The 13,839-nt window shown below is 47.1% G+C and overlaps 1 protein-coding gene across 2 annotated transcripts in view; it reads right to left on the bottom strand.

Moving 5' to 3' along the window:
• The window catches only part of LOC121582583 (sarcoplasmic/endoplasmic reticulum calcium ATPase 2), a 62,807-nt gene extending 55,933 nt beyond the window's left edge, over nt 1-6,874 (bottom strand). Inside the window, exons 1-4 of one of the 2 annotated variants that reach the window (XM_041898485.2) lie at nt 6,298-6,874; nt 5,912-5,929; nt 5,740-5,822; nt 3,502-3,606 (exon numbers count right to left, since the gene is read on the bottom strand). In XM_041898485.2, coding sequence (XP_041754419.1) covers nt 3,502-3,606; nt 5,740-5,822; nt 5,912-5,929; nt 6,298-6,415 — 324 coding nt within the window. In that variant the 5' untranslated portion in view covers nt 6,416-6,874. The remainder of the gene's footprint in view (nt 1-3,501; nt 3,607-5,739; nt 5,823-5,911; nt 5,930-6,297) is intronic. The other variant, XM_041898484.2, reaches the window with a different exon arrangement.
• Between the last annotated feature and the right edge of the window lie 6,965 nt (nt 6,875-13,839).

The following is a 13,839-nucleotide window of genomic DNA, read 5'->3' as shown; positions in this document are numbered from 1 at the left end:
ATTTGATCACCTACCAACCAGTAAGAATTCCGGCTCTCACAGACCTGTTAGTTTTTCTTTAAGAAGCCCTCCTGTTCTCCACTCATTACCTGTATTAACTGCACCTGTTGTGAACACTCCCCCCCCCCCCCCCTCATTACCTGTATTAACTGCACCTGTTGTGAACACTCCCCCCACTGAGCGGCAGAAGTGAGTTCAGTGGCAGTGTAAACTGCGCAACCGATTGTTCTCAAATGAGAGCCGAGAAGGGGCTTGGTGTGAATTACAATGAGTCTTTTTGAACATTAAGAAAAATACTTAGCTCTCGATTAGAGGTTTGTCCTAGCCACAGTAACCAGGGTGTATTCTGAATAGAACGACTCACCACATGGTTCTATGGCTAGAGAAAGATTTCATTATGTTGGTTAAGGAATATATTAGAAATCCACTGTTTGGCAGGATGTAAAAGCCATATGGCAAGAAAGACTGCTCTGTACTAAACTCCAGTGGTCAATGACACCATTGACCAAAAAGGTATAACTAACTAAACAGACAAACTGTATGGACCTGCTTCAATGGGACTCCTTCCGGGTGTGGGTGGACATCTGCCCAACAGGACACTCTTTCTAGTCATCTAATCACCTCTCCACAACCTTAGAAATTGACAGATTGAGTCACAGGCTAAGATACAGGTACCAAGCGCGAAATAGACACCATATGATAATACATTTAGAACACAGTAAACCTTTACTGTTAAGCCATTACTACTGTCCCCCTACACTAACTCGCCTGTAGCCGACCCGGTTGCCGAGTGACATCCGGCATTATTTACTGTGGTCTTTTATGGGCCTCTTAATCTTGTTGCCATGTGCATGGCGGGTGCTAGGAGTCCCTGTGCCCATCGAGCGGCGATCTTCTCCTGCCTCTGCTCCGACTCGGATTGAAAAAGAAACCGAGCAGAAAGGTAATTAGGCTGTGTGCCTCCAAGCCTGCTCCAGCAACAAAGGTGCACACAGCCAAATCAATAATCCACCTCCTGTCGATGACCTGCCACTTTAAACCCTTGGGATAAGCCAGAAGTCTAGAGGAAACCACAAGCAGAGAGACATACCCGTACAACCATACAGGTTGTGCCATCGAGATTTTTTATTTTTTTACCCCTAAAAGGACCCAAGAGTGAGGAGGGAAAACTTGGCATGTGAGTGGAGGGGGAGGGGGGGGGGGGGCATCTCAGGCCAGTCAGAGTAATGAATGGAGACTAAAATAAAACCAAGGAGGAGAACGTGGGACGAGGGTTTCTGCATGAGTGAGAAATGAACGAAGGCAGGGAGGGAAAATAAGACCTATTTTCTCTCTGCTCCTGGCCTGGGGACTCCAGTGGGATGCTTGCTCTATCTTTAGCCTGAATTGGGAGAGTTATCTAGTTAGATCTGGAGTTTTACAATGACAACTTAATATAGGCTTTCACTATCCAACTCCATCCCCCTCTGCATCTAGGGATTTCTTGACACTGGGAGCTAAAAAGTAAAACTTATTGTGTAGCTCAGTTGGTAGAGCATGGCGCTTGCAACGCCAGGGTTGTGGGTTCGATTCCCACGGGGGGCCAGTATGGAAAAAAAAAATGCACTCACTCTGGATAAGAGCGTCTGCTAAATGACTAAAATTTTAAACGTAATCTAGATAGAGTGACTATATGGAATCATATATCTTCCACAATTCTTGCAGTACATCTGTAGGTTTCCAGTGTTTTTTCTGGCTTGGTTTTAACAGTGCCATCAGTGGCACAAGCTTGTTTGAACAGCTGGGGCTGGGAGACCTGGGTTTGCAAGTTATAAAACTTCAAAGCTCATTAGACATGATTCATCCCTTCGAGACAGACATCAGCAGCAGCAGCACAGGTGTGTCAGAGAACTCCCCCGATGCACATATTGATGACAACAGTCCTGCTAGAGTATAGGAACTAATCTGAATGTCCTGTAACACAATAGGGATGGCTGAATTAATTGTGTTTATGTCACACCTTTCATGTGAGGATCCCACTGTACTACTGCATAGTGTGGGGGGTGACCTCACACTACCATTGTGCTAGTAGTCCCATGAGCAGTGGAGAGAAGAACTAGAATGAGTCAAGGAGGCTGGACTGAAATCCATCAAAACCATGTTCTGTAGAACTGCACACACAGTGCTCCAGGGGAGGACTATGCAGTGAATTACTTTTCCACTTGATACAGTCAGCAATGAGTAGGCAAGAATAATGGTTCTCTCGGATCACTAATCTTTAATTAAGTTGATCAATCAAACTGTATAAGAGATGTATAGGCTAATCACATTGTGTAGTACCCTTGAGCAACAGTTAATGCACTCGGCAGGCAACACCATTACACAGCCATGATTCAACCGACTGACTAACTTCTAAACTGAATGACTACGGCTTTAAATGTGGATAGCTACATACAGTGAGGGAAAAAAGTCGTGGATGGGTATTCCAGCATGACAATGACCCAAAACACCCGGCTAAGGCAACAAAGGAGTGGCTCAAGAAGAAGCACATTAAGGTCCTGGAGTGGCCTAGCCAGTCTCCAGACCTTAATCCCATAGAAAATCTGTGGAGGGAGCTGAAGGTTCGAGTTGCCAAACATCAGCCTCGAAGTGGGACAAAATCCCTCCTGAGATGTGTGCAAACCTGATGGCCAACTACAAGAAACGTCTGACCTCTGATTGCCAACAAGGGTTTTAGCACCAAGTACTAAGTCATGTTTTGCAGAGGGGTCAAATACTTATTTCCCTCATTAAAATGCAAATCAATTTATAACATTTTTTACATGCGTTTTTCTGGATTTTTTTGTTGTTATTCTGTCTCTCACTGTTCAAATAAACCTACCATTAAAATTATAGACTGATCATGTCTTTGTCAGTGGGCAAACGTACAAAATCAGCAGGGGATCAAATACTTTTTTCCCTCACTGTATAGGCCTAGCTATATGCCCAGTGTATATCTTCATTCTCCTGCGTCATAAAGGACTGAGAAGAATAGCCTCTGGTTCCGCTCTAAGCTTGGTTCTATTTTTAACTGTCTTTTTGTTCATGGCATTTTCTCTCCCCGAGGATTGTTTGGGCAGGCAGGCGTTTAACTGGCAAGAGGACGTCCACAGGGATCCCTCCAAACCCTCTTCCTAGCATCCAAACCCTGCCATCAGGGGGACCAGCTCAGTGACCAATCACAGGCAACTAATGGTTGTCACTGACTGGAGTGACTAAGAAACTGTCATTAAACCAGCCAGGGGCAAAAACAGCTTTGCTACAATTTGTACATAATTTCAGTTTCTTCCTCATGCACACAATCAATTCCCTCAATTTACAGTGAGTGAGGCAATCAGTTATCTCTAGATATGGCCTGATCCTATCATAAGCTAGGCCTACTACTATTAATTATATCCCTCTTAGCGTGGGACAGTCTATCAAACTAAGAAAAATCTAAGTTGACCATATTAAAAGAAAAAAGGTTGTAAAAGATCTGCTTACCTGCCAGACACCCACGATGGCATTTGCTATTAGAATCAGCAAAATTACAAAAGGCTCCACGAAGGCTGTGATGGTCTCCTCTCCCTCCTCGAACCAGGCCAGCACCTAATACAGGAGAAACAGGCAGACAAGTCAGACAGCAATACCCCAAAATAATACATTCATATTATGCCCTGCAGTACCAGATATTAATGTCTCAGTCAGATACCAGCTTTAGGGTGTAGCGGAGATAAGGCGAACCAGAGGCAAGGGTCAAGGTAACAGAGCCTGGAGCACTATTGCAAAACCAGGGCAAAGGCAATCACTTGGTAACAGTGAGTTATTCAATTTGGGTGAAAAGTAGCCGTTGGAGAGTGACAAGGCTCATCAGGGCTGAAAGTGTGGTTGTCAGCACAAGCCCATCAAACACCTTAGCATCTGTACATCTAGGCCAGCTACTGCAGAGAGATGTCAGTGAAGAATTGACTACCTGTCTGATGCAGGACTTCCAGCTACATCAAATCTACTGTTGAACATGCCATTTCTAATACCTGTAGTTTCAAAGCACCACACACCTCTACGCTGTTCAGGCATCCAGTCTCTGGCTAAGCATTTTGTCCTCTCTCAACAGCGAGCGACTACTCTTTAAAGTGGTGTTCATTTCCATGAAGTCCTCAGCCACTGAAATAGGATGCATGGGTTTAAACCAGTGGTTTGAATGACCGCATTGCATAACAGATAAAATCAGCAATTTCATCTGTAGAGGTCCAACCATTTTACCTCAGAAATGACTTAGAGATGGAGGGGACAATGGTAGAAATTACTGAAACCTTCCTTGTACATCTCAAACTAGGCTACACTTCGAAGGGCTGGAGTGGTAGCTTCCCACACAACAGTGCTCATAAAGGCCAAGCTTGATATTGTATGCTATGACCACTTTGAATGAAGAGGTTAAAAAAGCCACATATTCTCATTCTATTTTGATGTCTCCGACAGTCAATCATGAACAGGGAGGAGATTGAGCAGAGTAGCACTCCTCCTCAGGCATTGGATTACACGACAGAGGCCTCAGCATCATTAACTCACCCAAGCCCACCTAATTATCCTTGTCAAGGTCTCTGGCGATAACAGTCAATAATATGACTCATTTGTGCAATGAATAGGGGATTGAAAGCCTCTCACTACCACACATTAGTAAATGTGTTCAGCGTAATGACAGTGTTTCAGTCCCAATTCATAAAATCTTATCCAGAGAATGGGTCTATCGTTTCTCAAAGACTATTTCAGAACAACAGGGACAGAAGTAACTTGTCTCCTCAATCAGAATCTAGGCCAGAACTATAAATGTGTTACATACTAAGATTATCCTCCTTCTAACCCAGTTAGAGGTACAGCCTATCAAATCAAATGCCAATGAAAAATGTGAACATCTTGACAGCTCAAGCATGCTTAGGACGCTTGTGTGTGTGATCTGTCTACTACTGGATGTGATTTACAGGCTAGATTCCTGACCATCATCACTATGTGTGACTGTCCCTGCTGCTGGTGATATTTACAGCGATGTGGCGTTGAAAACCAGCCAACAGGAAGGGAAATGGGGTCACAGAGAGGTGAACTTGGCACTCACCGGGATCACCACTAGTGAGGCCACTTGTGACATAAAACAAACATTGTTTATTTCCAGATCAACTGCTTCCCATGAAGGACTTCAATAGAAGGGATATGATACGGCCTTACTAAAGGGAGTAGATTAGGAATAATTGGACAACAGCAGGAAAAGGAGGCTCAAAACAGGTGCAAGAAAATAGCGACTCGCTAACAACTAGAAACTCAATCAATTATGTTCTCAACATAGCAGACTAGGTTAGCTTTCTCAGCTGTCCCCCACTCAGTGTTCCTCACAAAAACAAACACGCCCCTCATTCTGATGCAGTAACCTAAGATGTAACGACATACAAGTAGGTGCAACAACCAATTAATTATCCCTAAATTACTGGACAAATGCCAGTTTACCATCACATTTTCACCAGAATAGACAGTCAGATACCATACAAAACCGACATGAGGCTGGCGCTGTGGGCACAAGGCCTAATGGAAACCCAGGGGCTTGCAATTTCTTAAGAAACCCCTCTTCAGTGCTATCTGCCCTAGAGGGGTTTTGTGCGTTCCGCAACAATTATGCCCGTACACTTATTCTGGACACATATGAAGCATACCATCATCCTCATGTGAATAAATTAAGAGTAATTATATACTTACAAAGGATATGCAGGCTGCAAGAAGAAGAATCCTCACAAGTAGATCTCCAAACTGTTCAACTACCAGTTCCCATAAAGATTTTCCTAATAACATAAAATAGAGGGTTTGATTGCATCCAAATAATTGGATAATTTGAAAAAGTAAATTAACAAAAATGTAACTATTTGCTTACCCTCCTCAGCAGGCAATTCTGCGGTTCATCCAATGGATACCACAACGGAAATAGAGGACAACAGTGAGAGAGGAATGTTACAATTGGGTTTCAAAAGGGAAAATACACCTAGATACCTAGGACTGGAGGACAAACATAAGACATACTCAACATCGTTTAGAACAGGCAGACTATTTCAAATGTACAGCATTTTGCTTTAGTTCGTTTACTGAAATTGTTTCAACACACGAGACTGTACATGTTCATGACGTCAGCAATTTGTTCAAACAAGCGGGTTGCTGAAGAATGCAAGAGGCGTAGCGGTAGTTTAGCTAGCTAACTAGCTAACAGGCCGTACACGGTGTAGCCAGGCAAGGGATATCACATTTCAGAAACATGTTACTCACCATTAGGTCCCCATTTTTCCCGCTGCCTCTTCACCTGGTCTAAACCTAGACCTGTGCTTTCGTTCACGTTGAAATGGCTGTAAACTTCCTCCACCGTCTTTGTGTGAGCGTTCTCCATGGTGAGAGTAGCCGCGCGAGGTCACACACCAGCTCGCTAACGTTTACTGCTTAGCTGAAACCTCGACAACCCCACTGATTCCTCAATTATTGTGTGTCTTCCCCAAACTCACGCTGTCAAAAATTCATACAAATATAAATAACCTCACGTGCAATGAAAACGGTGGCTAATGTAAGTCCTCACACTTGTTAGGAGACCGATGCCTTGCCCTGTCAAACTCGCCGGTTAGCTACAACGTTCCAGACCATGAAATACGGATAATTCATACCACCATCAAAACTATTTCATTTTTTGAAGGAGCAATAACTTAAGAAAAATGCGTCCCTGTAGTTGGATAATGCAAGTGGCTAAGCGGTAGGTCTGACAAGCACAGCCTTCGTGGATGTCCGCTGTCTATTTCCTCTTGCGTGCTGCTGCGGATTCACTACCTTCACCATCAGCACCAATCGCATTTGTCCACTACACTTTCGCATGCTCGCATGCATGGTGTCCGCATGTGGAATGCGCTTATTGGTTGGAGACTCCGGAAATCCATTTTTCTTCCCGATCTTTCGGTCCTCACTAGTTACCGCAGCCACAAAGTCATTATTCTGTATAAACCCCGCATATTTAAAAAATGTCTCTTCAAAAAGTATGATTTTAAACCTAACCTTAACCACACCACTAACCTTATGCCTAACCCTAACCTTAAATTAAGACCAAAGAGCAAATTTTAGTTTTCATTAATTTTTATGATAACCAATTTTGACTTTGTAGCTGTGGTAAATACTGACAAACCGATCTTTCGCCGGTGTCCCTGATCAGCTAACTCCTTCGGTGGGGTTTATCGGCGGTTGGCATCCAATGTTATTGTGCCTTACCGCCACCTACTGTACTGGAGTGTGGACCAAGCGACAGAGAGGAAGTAAATCCTACCTGCCAGCCCCGTTACATATTTGAGACTATATCTAATGATGTTCTACTCAATATACTCTTTCAACTAATTTTCTGTATCCCCTTCTCCCTCATACTAGATCTCAGCCTCTCTCTTTCCCTCTGATACTTGAAATAAATGTCTGCCCTTAGTATGTCTATTCCACTGCTCCTGCCATCTCTGCACCATCACTGTCCATATCTGGCTTTTTTGCCTCTGAAACTACAACATCCCCACTACTAAGTGATTGTTTAGCCAGTACATCAACTGCCTCATTCCCCTCCAAGTGGAATGGTATCAAATACATCAAACACATGGTCTCCATGTATTTGATGCCATTACTTTTGCGCCGTTCCAGCCATTATTATGAGCCGTCATCCCCTCAGCAGCCTCCACTGGCTGGGACCCAAGTAAATCTTATCTGTATACCCATCTGTCTAATCCTGCCATGGGTTTGTAGCACATCATAAAGCAGGTATTGTCTGCTACGTTAGCTGAAGGACTGCAGACTCATCAACACTGCACATGAATCAGAGCAAATAACTACTCTGTCTGGCTTGACTTCCTCCACCCACTTCAAGGCCAACAGTATAGCTATCAGCTCTGCCGTATATACAGCCAGATGATCTGTAATACGTTTCCTGACTGCCAACCCACATTCCTGCACTACAAATGCTGACCCAGTACGTCCTGTCCTTGGATCTTTTGAACCATCTGTGTAAATGGCCACAAAATCCTGATACACAGTATGCAGACGTCTATTAAACAAATCAGATGGATCAACACCCTCCCTATCTTTCTGTAGTCTCTCCAACACTTCTAGATCAACTACTGGAGGCGGGAGTAGCCATGGTGGATTTACAGGAATAGCTACCATTGGACTAAACTCCCTTCCATACAGTCCCATCTCCCTCGCCTGGGTATTACCCACCCACCCAAAGCTCATGTTCTGTCCTCGCTCATGTTCCCAGCATGCCTGTAAAATCCCTTTTGCAGAATGAGACACCCCATGTCCCTGTAGGTTGACCCAATAATTCATTGCCAGCTGCTGTCTCCTAATCTGCAATGGCAAATCCCCCATCTCCACCCGTAGTGCAGCCACTGGGGAGGTCCGAAATGCCCCACTACATGTTCTGAGTCCTTGCCCCTGTATGACATCCAACCTTTCCAATGAGGTCCGGGCTGCCGAACCATACGCTATAGAGCCATAGTCTATTACAGATCGGATCAATGCAACATAAATGGTCCTCAAAAAGGAATGCCCCCCACCCAATCCCCGTCAGACAGCGCATCACATTTAGCACCTTCTTGCACTTTCCAACCACTCTCTCAATGTGTTCTGCCCAGGTGAGCCTAGTGCCAAAGTATACCCCAAGGAACCTGAAGGCCCTCACCCACTCCAAGTTTCTCCCATATAACCTCAAGTGTATCTCATCTCCCACCTTCCTCCTGGTAAAGAACAGAGAACCTGAATCTCCACATTAATGCCTACCACTCTACCTCATCAATTGCTTCCTCTACCTTTCTGACTGACGGTCAAAAGTTTTAGAACACCTACTCATTCAAGGGTTTTTCTTTATTTTTACTATTTTCTACATTGTAGAATAATAGTGAAGATATCAAAACTATGAAATAACACATATGGAATCATGTAGTAACCCAAAAAGTGTTCAACAAATACAAATATATTTTATATTTCAGATTCCTCAAATAGTCACCCTTTGCCTTGATGACAGCTTTGCACACTCTTGGCATTCTCTCAACCAGCTTCATCTGGAATGCTTTTCCAATAGTCTTGAAGAAGTTCCTGTTGAAAAACAAATGATAGTCCCACTAAGCCTAAACCAGATGGGATGGCGTATCGCTGCAGAATGCTGTGGTAGCCATGCTGGTTAAGTGTGCCTTGAATTCTAAATAAATCACAGACAGTGTCACCAGCAAAGCACCCCCACACCATATCACCTCCTCCTCCATGCTTCACGGTGGGAAATACACATGTGGAGATCATCCGTTCACCCACACCGCCTCTCACAAAGACACGGCGGTTGGAACCAAGAATCTCCCATTTGGATTCCAGACCAAAGGACACATTTCCACCGGTCTAACGTCCATTGCTCGTGTTTCTTGACCCAAGCAAGTCACTTCTTATTATTGGTGTCCTTTAGTAGTGCTTTCTTTGCAGCAATTCGACCATGAAGGACTGATTCACACAGTCTCCTCTGAACAGTTGATGTTGAGATGTGTCTGTTACTTGAACTCTGTGAAGCATTTATTTGGGCTGCAATTTCTGAGGCTGGTAACTATAAGGAACTTAAACTCTGCAGCAGAGGTAACTCTGGGTCTTCCATTCCTGTGGCAGTCCTCATGAGAGCCAATTTCATTATAGCGCTTGATGGTTTTTGCGACTGCACTTGAAGTAACTTTCAAAGTTCTTGACATTTTCCGTATTGACTGACCTTCATGTCTTAAAGTAATGATGGACTGTCGTTTCTCTTTGCTTATTTGAGCTGTTCTTGCCATAATACGGACATCTTTTACCAAATAGGGCTATCTTCTGTATACCCCCCCTACCTTGTCACAACACAACTGATTGGCTCAAACGCATTAAGAAGGAAATAAATTCCACAAATTAAAGGCACACCTGTTAATTGAAATGCATTCCAGGTGACTACCTCATGAAGCTGGTTGAGAGAATGCCACGAGTGTGCAGAGCTGTCATCAAGGCAAAGGGTGGCTATTTTGAAATATAAAATATATTTTGATTTGTTTAACAATTTTTTGGTTACTACATTAAAAATAAAGAAAAACCCTTGAATGAGTCGGTGCTCTAAAACTTTTGACCGGTAGTGTATGTATGGCACATTTCTTCCCCTCTTCCATAAGGCCCCATCATGTGTAAATAAAGACCTCCCAATATCCAGCCGTACCTGAGAGTAAACATCATTGATCATGATTGAGAACAACAGAGGACTAATCACGCTCCCCTGTGGTGTACCGTTATCCACCAGGTAGCTTCCTGATTGAGACGTCCCCACCCTCACCTGAGTTGGCCTTCCAAACAGGAAATCCTTTATCAAGTTTGTCACGCCCTGGCCGTGAGAGGCCTGTTGTCTTTAGTTGGTTTGGTCAGGGCGTGAGTTTCTATGTTATATATTCTATGTTTACGTTCTAGTTAGTCTATTTCTATGTTTCAGTTCTAGGTTGTGTGTCTATGTTTGGCCGGGTGTGATTCCCAATCAGAGACAGCTGTCGCTCGTTGTCTCTGATTGGGGATCATACTTAAGTAGCCTGTTTGCCTACCTTAGTTGTGGGATCTTGTTCCGTGTTAGGCTTGTATGTGTATAGCCAGAGGACTTCACGTTACGTTGTTTCTTGTTTTGTTTATGTTTATTGAGTTTAATAAACATGTACGCTTTTCACGCTGCACCTTGGTCTGACCCGTCTCTCAACGTTCGTGACAGAAGATCCCACCACAAAAGGACCAAGCAGCGTGCCAAGAAGGAGCAAACGCCTGGTACTCAACAGGAGGCTACGTTGGTAGATGTCCTCCTCGGTTGGGGGACAATCACAGAGGAGGAGGCCGTCCATTATGGTAAGGCAATGAAGGAGGAAGCCCGGGAAGGAGAGGATCAATGGCGACATCAACGAAGCCGGCAGAAGAGGAAGCCCAAGAAGCAGCCCCAAGAAAATGTTGAGGGGGGGCTCACGGGGTGGACGACGAGGCAGCAGGAGGCAGGGAAAGGGCTGACTAGAGAGGAGGAGGACGCTATTTTAGAGGTCCTCCAAGACCTGTGGATCGAGAGAGAAGAGCCCTGACCACTGCACCCGGTGGGGTTCCAGTTGGAGTCCCTACGACCATGGAACAGGAATGGGAACAGTTTTACACTGAGGAGTCGGAGGATGATGACGACGATGAGTTTCTGTTCCCTAACTCATGGGGGCTCCCGGAGGAGTCCTCACTGGAGGAGGATTGGGCGTGGAGAGAGGACTGGAAGAGTCGTACATTTCCAACGCCAGTTCCCAGCCCGGTACGCCCCGTGCCTGCTTCTCGCACCAAGCCAGTGGTGCGTGTTCCCAGTCCGGCACGGCCCGTGCCTGCTCCTCGCACCAAGCCAGTGGTGCGTGTTCCCAGTCCGGCACGGCCCGTTCCAGGACAGAAACACGCACCTAAAATGGAGTCAGCAGGTACAGTCGGTCCGTCCGGATCTTGGGAGGAACGTATCCAACGGCAGGCGAGCAGGATCCAGGCACTCGGCAGCGCAATAGTGCGCGTGTTGAGTACATTGGAGCGATGGGAGAGAGGTGGTGTTTCTACACCTCCTCCAACCACACAACTCACCCGACCTCCAGCGACGGTCCCCTGCATGGAGCTCTTAAACGTGTCGGTGCCCAGCCTGGGGCCGGCAACCAGTCCTATTACAGGGCTGGAATTTTCCTCTGTATCGGTGCCCAGGCTGGGCACAGCGTTTAGTCCTGCTCCAGAGATGAGGATGGATACGGGTCCGGAAGTTTGCTCCACTCCGGAGCCAGAGCAATCCGCTCCACCGGTGCCTGATCCAGCTCCGGTCGGTTGCTCCACTCCGGAGCTAGAGCAATCTGCTCCACCGGTGCCCAGTCCAGCTCCGGTCAGCGGATCCACTCCGGAGCCAAAGCAATCCACTCCACCGGTGCCTGATCCAGCTCCGGTCAGCGGCTCCATTCCGGAGACAGAGTAGTCCGCTCCACCGGTGCCCAGTCCAGCTTCGGTCAGCGGTTCCACTCCGGAGCTAGAGCAATCCGCTCCATCGGCGCCTGATCCAGCTACGATTAGCTGCTCCACTCCGGAGCCAGAGCAGTCCAGTTCGGTAAGGCCCGTACCTGCTCCCCGCACCGAACCAGTGGTGCCTGTCGCCAGCCCGGTACGCCCCGTACCTGCTCCCCGCATCAAACCAGTGGTGCGCGTATCCAGTCCAGTACTGCCCGTACCTGCTCCCCGCACCAAACCAGTGGTGCGCGTCTCCAGTCCGGCACGACCCGTTCCTGCTCCTCGCACCAGACCTGTGGTGCGGGTCTCCGGCCCGGCCCGTTCCTGCTCCTCGCACCAGACCTGTGGTGCGTGTCCCCAGTCCGGCCCGCCCCGTTCCTGCTCCTCGCACCAGACCAGTGGTGCGTGTCCCCAGTTCGGCCCGGCCTGTTCCACTGGTGCCTGGTCCAGCAACGGTCAGCGGCTCCACTCCGGAGCCAGAGCAGTCCACTCCACCGGGGTCCAGTTCAGCTCCGGTCAACGGCTCCACTCCAGACCCAGAAGTCAGCCCCACTCCAGGTTCGGGGTCTCCCACACCAGGGTCCAGACAGGGTTTGGTGCATCGTGGGGGGATTGTCGATCCAGGTCCAGACGTCAGCACCTCTCCAGGTTCGGGGTCTCCCACACCAGGGTCCAGACAGGGCTTGGTGCATCGCGGGAGGATTACTGATCCAGGCCCAGATGTCCGCCCCTCTCCAGGTTCGGGGTCTCCCACACCAGGGTCCAGACAGGGCTTGGTGCATCGTGGGAGGAAGGAGAGGGGAAGCATTGCGCCGAGGTCCAGACCAGACCAGGGGCGCAACGGGGAGGCAGAGAGGAAGAGGTCGTCACACCCGGAGCCGGATCCGTTTCCGAGGCTGAAAGCCCACCCGGACCCTCCCCTAATGAGTCAGGTTGGTGCGGCCGGAGTACGCACCTATGTGGGGGGGTAATGTCACGCCCTGGCCGTGAGAGGCCTGTTGTCTTTAGTTGGTTGGTCAGGGCGTGAGTTTCTATGTTATATATTCTATGTTTACGTTCTAGTTAGTCTATTTCTATGTTTCGGTTCTAGGTTGTGTGTCTATGTTTGGCCGGGTGTGATTCCCAATCAGAGACAGCTGTCGCTCGTTGTCTCTGATTGGGGATCATACTTAAGTAGCCTGTTTGCCTACCTTAGTTGTGGGATCTTGTTCCGTGTTAGGCTTGTATGTGTATAGCCTGAGGACTTCACGTTATGTTGTTTCTTGTTTTGTTTATGTTTATTGAGTTTAATAAACATACGCTTTTCACGCTGCACCTTGGTCTGACCCGTCTCTCAATGTTCGTGACACAGTTCTACGTTCTTCCTCCAACATGACCTCTTTGCCTGACGGATAGTTCTCCTCACCAGGGCCTGCTTATACTGAATCAGATGTTGGAAGTTATGCGTCCTTTTCAGTACTCTAAATGCCCTGTTCCTACTCCTCACCATTGCCCCACACTCCTCCATCCACCATGGGACTGCATTCCCCCTCCTCCCTGAACTCTTAGGTATAGCCTCAGTAGCTGCCCCCACTAAAGCAGTTCTCACCCAGTTATTCATACTATCCACATCCCCTCTTATATCCACCCGAGCCATCACCTGCTCACTGAGCTCCTGAAACTGATCCCACTTTGCCCTTCCAAACACCCACCTGCCTACTCCATCCACTAACACCTCCTCCTCCCTCCGGCCTCCCCCCCCACCTTACTTCTATCCTGGTCCTCCAG

This window comes from Coregonus clupeaformis, unplaced genomic scaffold (genome assembly GCF_020615455.1).
Source record: "Coregonus clupeaformis isolate EN_2021a unplaced genomic scaffold, ASM2061545v1 scaf1062, whole genome shotgun sequence".
NCBI lineage: Eukaryota > Metazoa > Chordata > Actinopteri > Salmoniformes > Salmonidae > Coregonus > Coregonus clupeaformis.
Note: the sequence above shows the minus strand (reverse complement) of the source record. Positions and strands in the feature narration are given on the sequence as shown.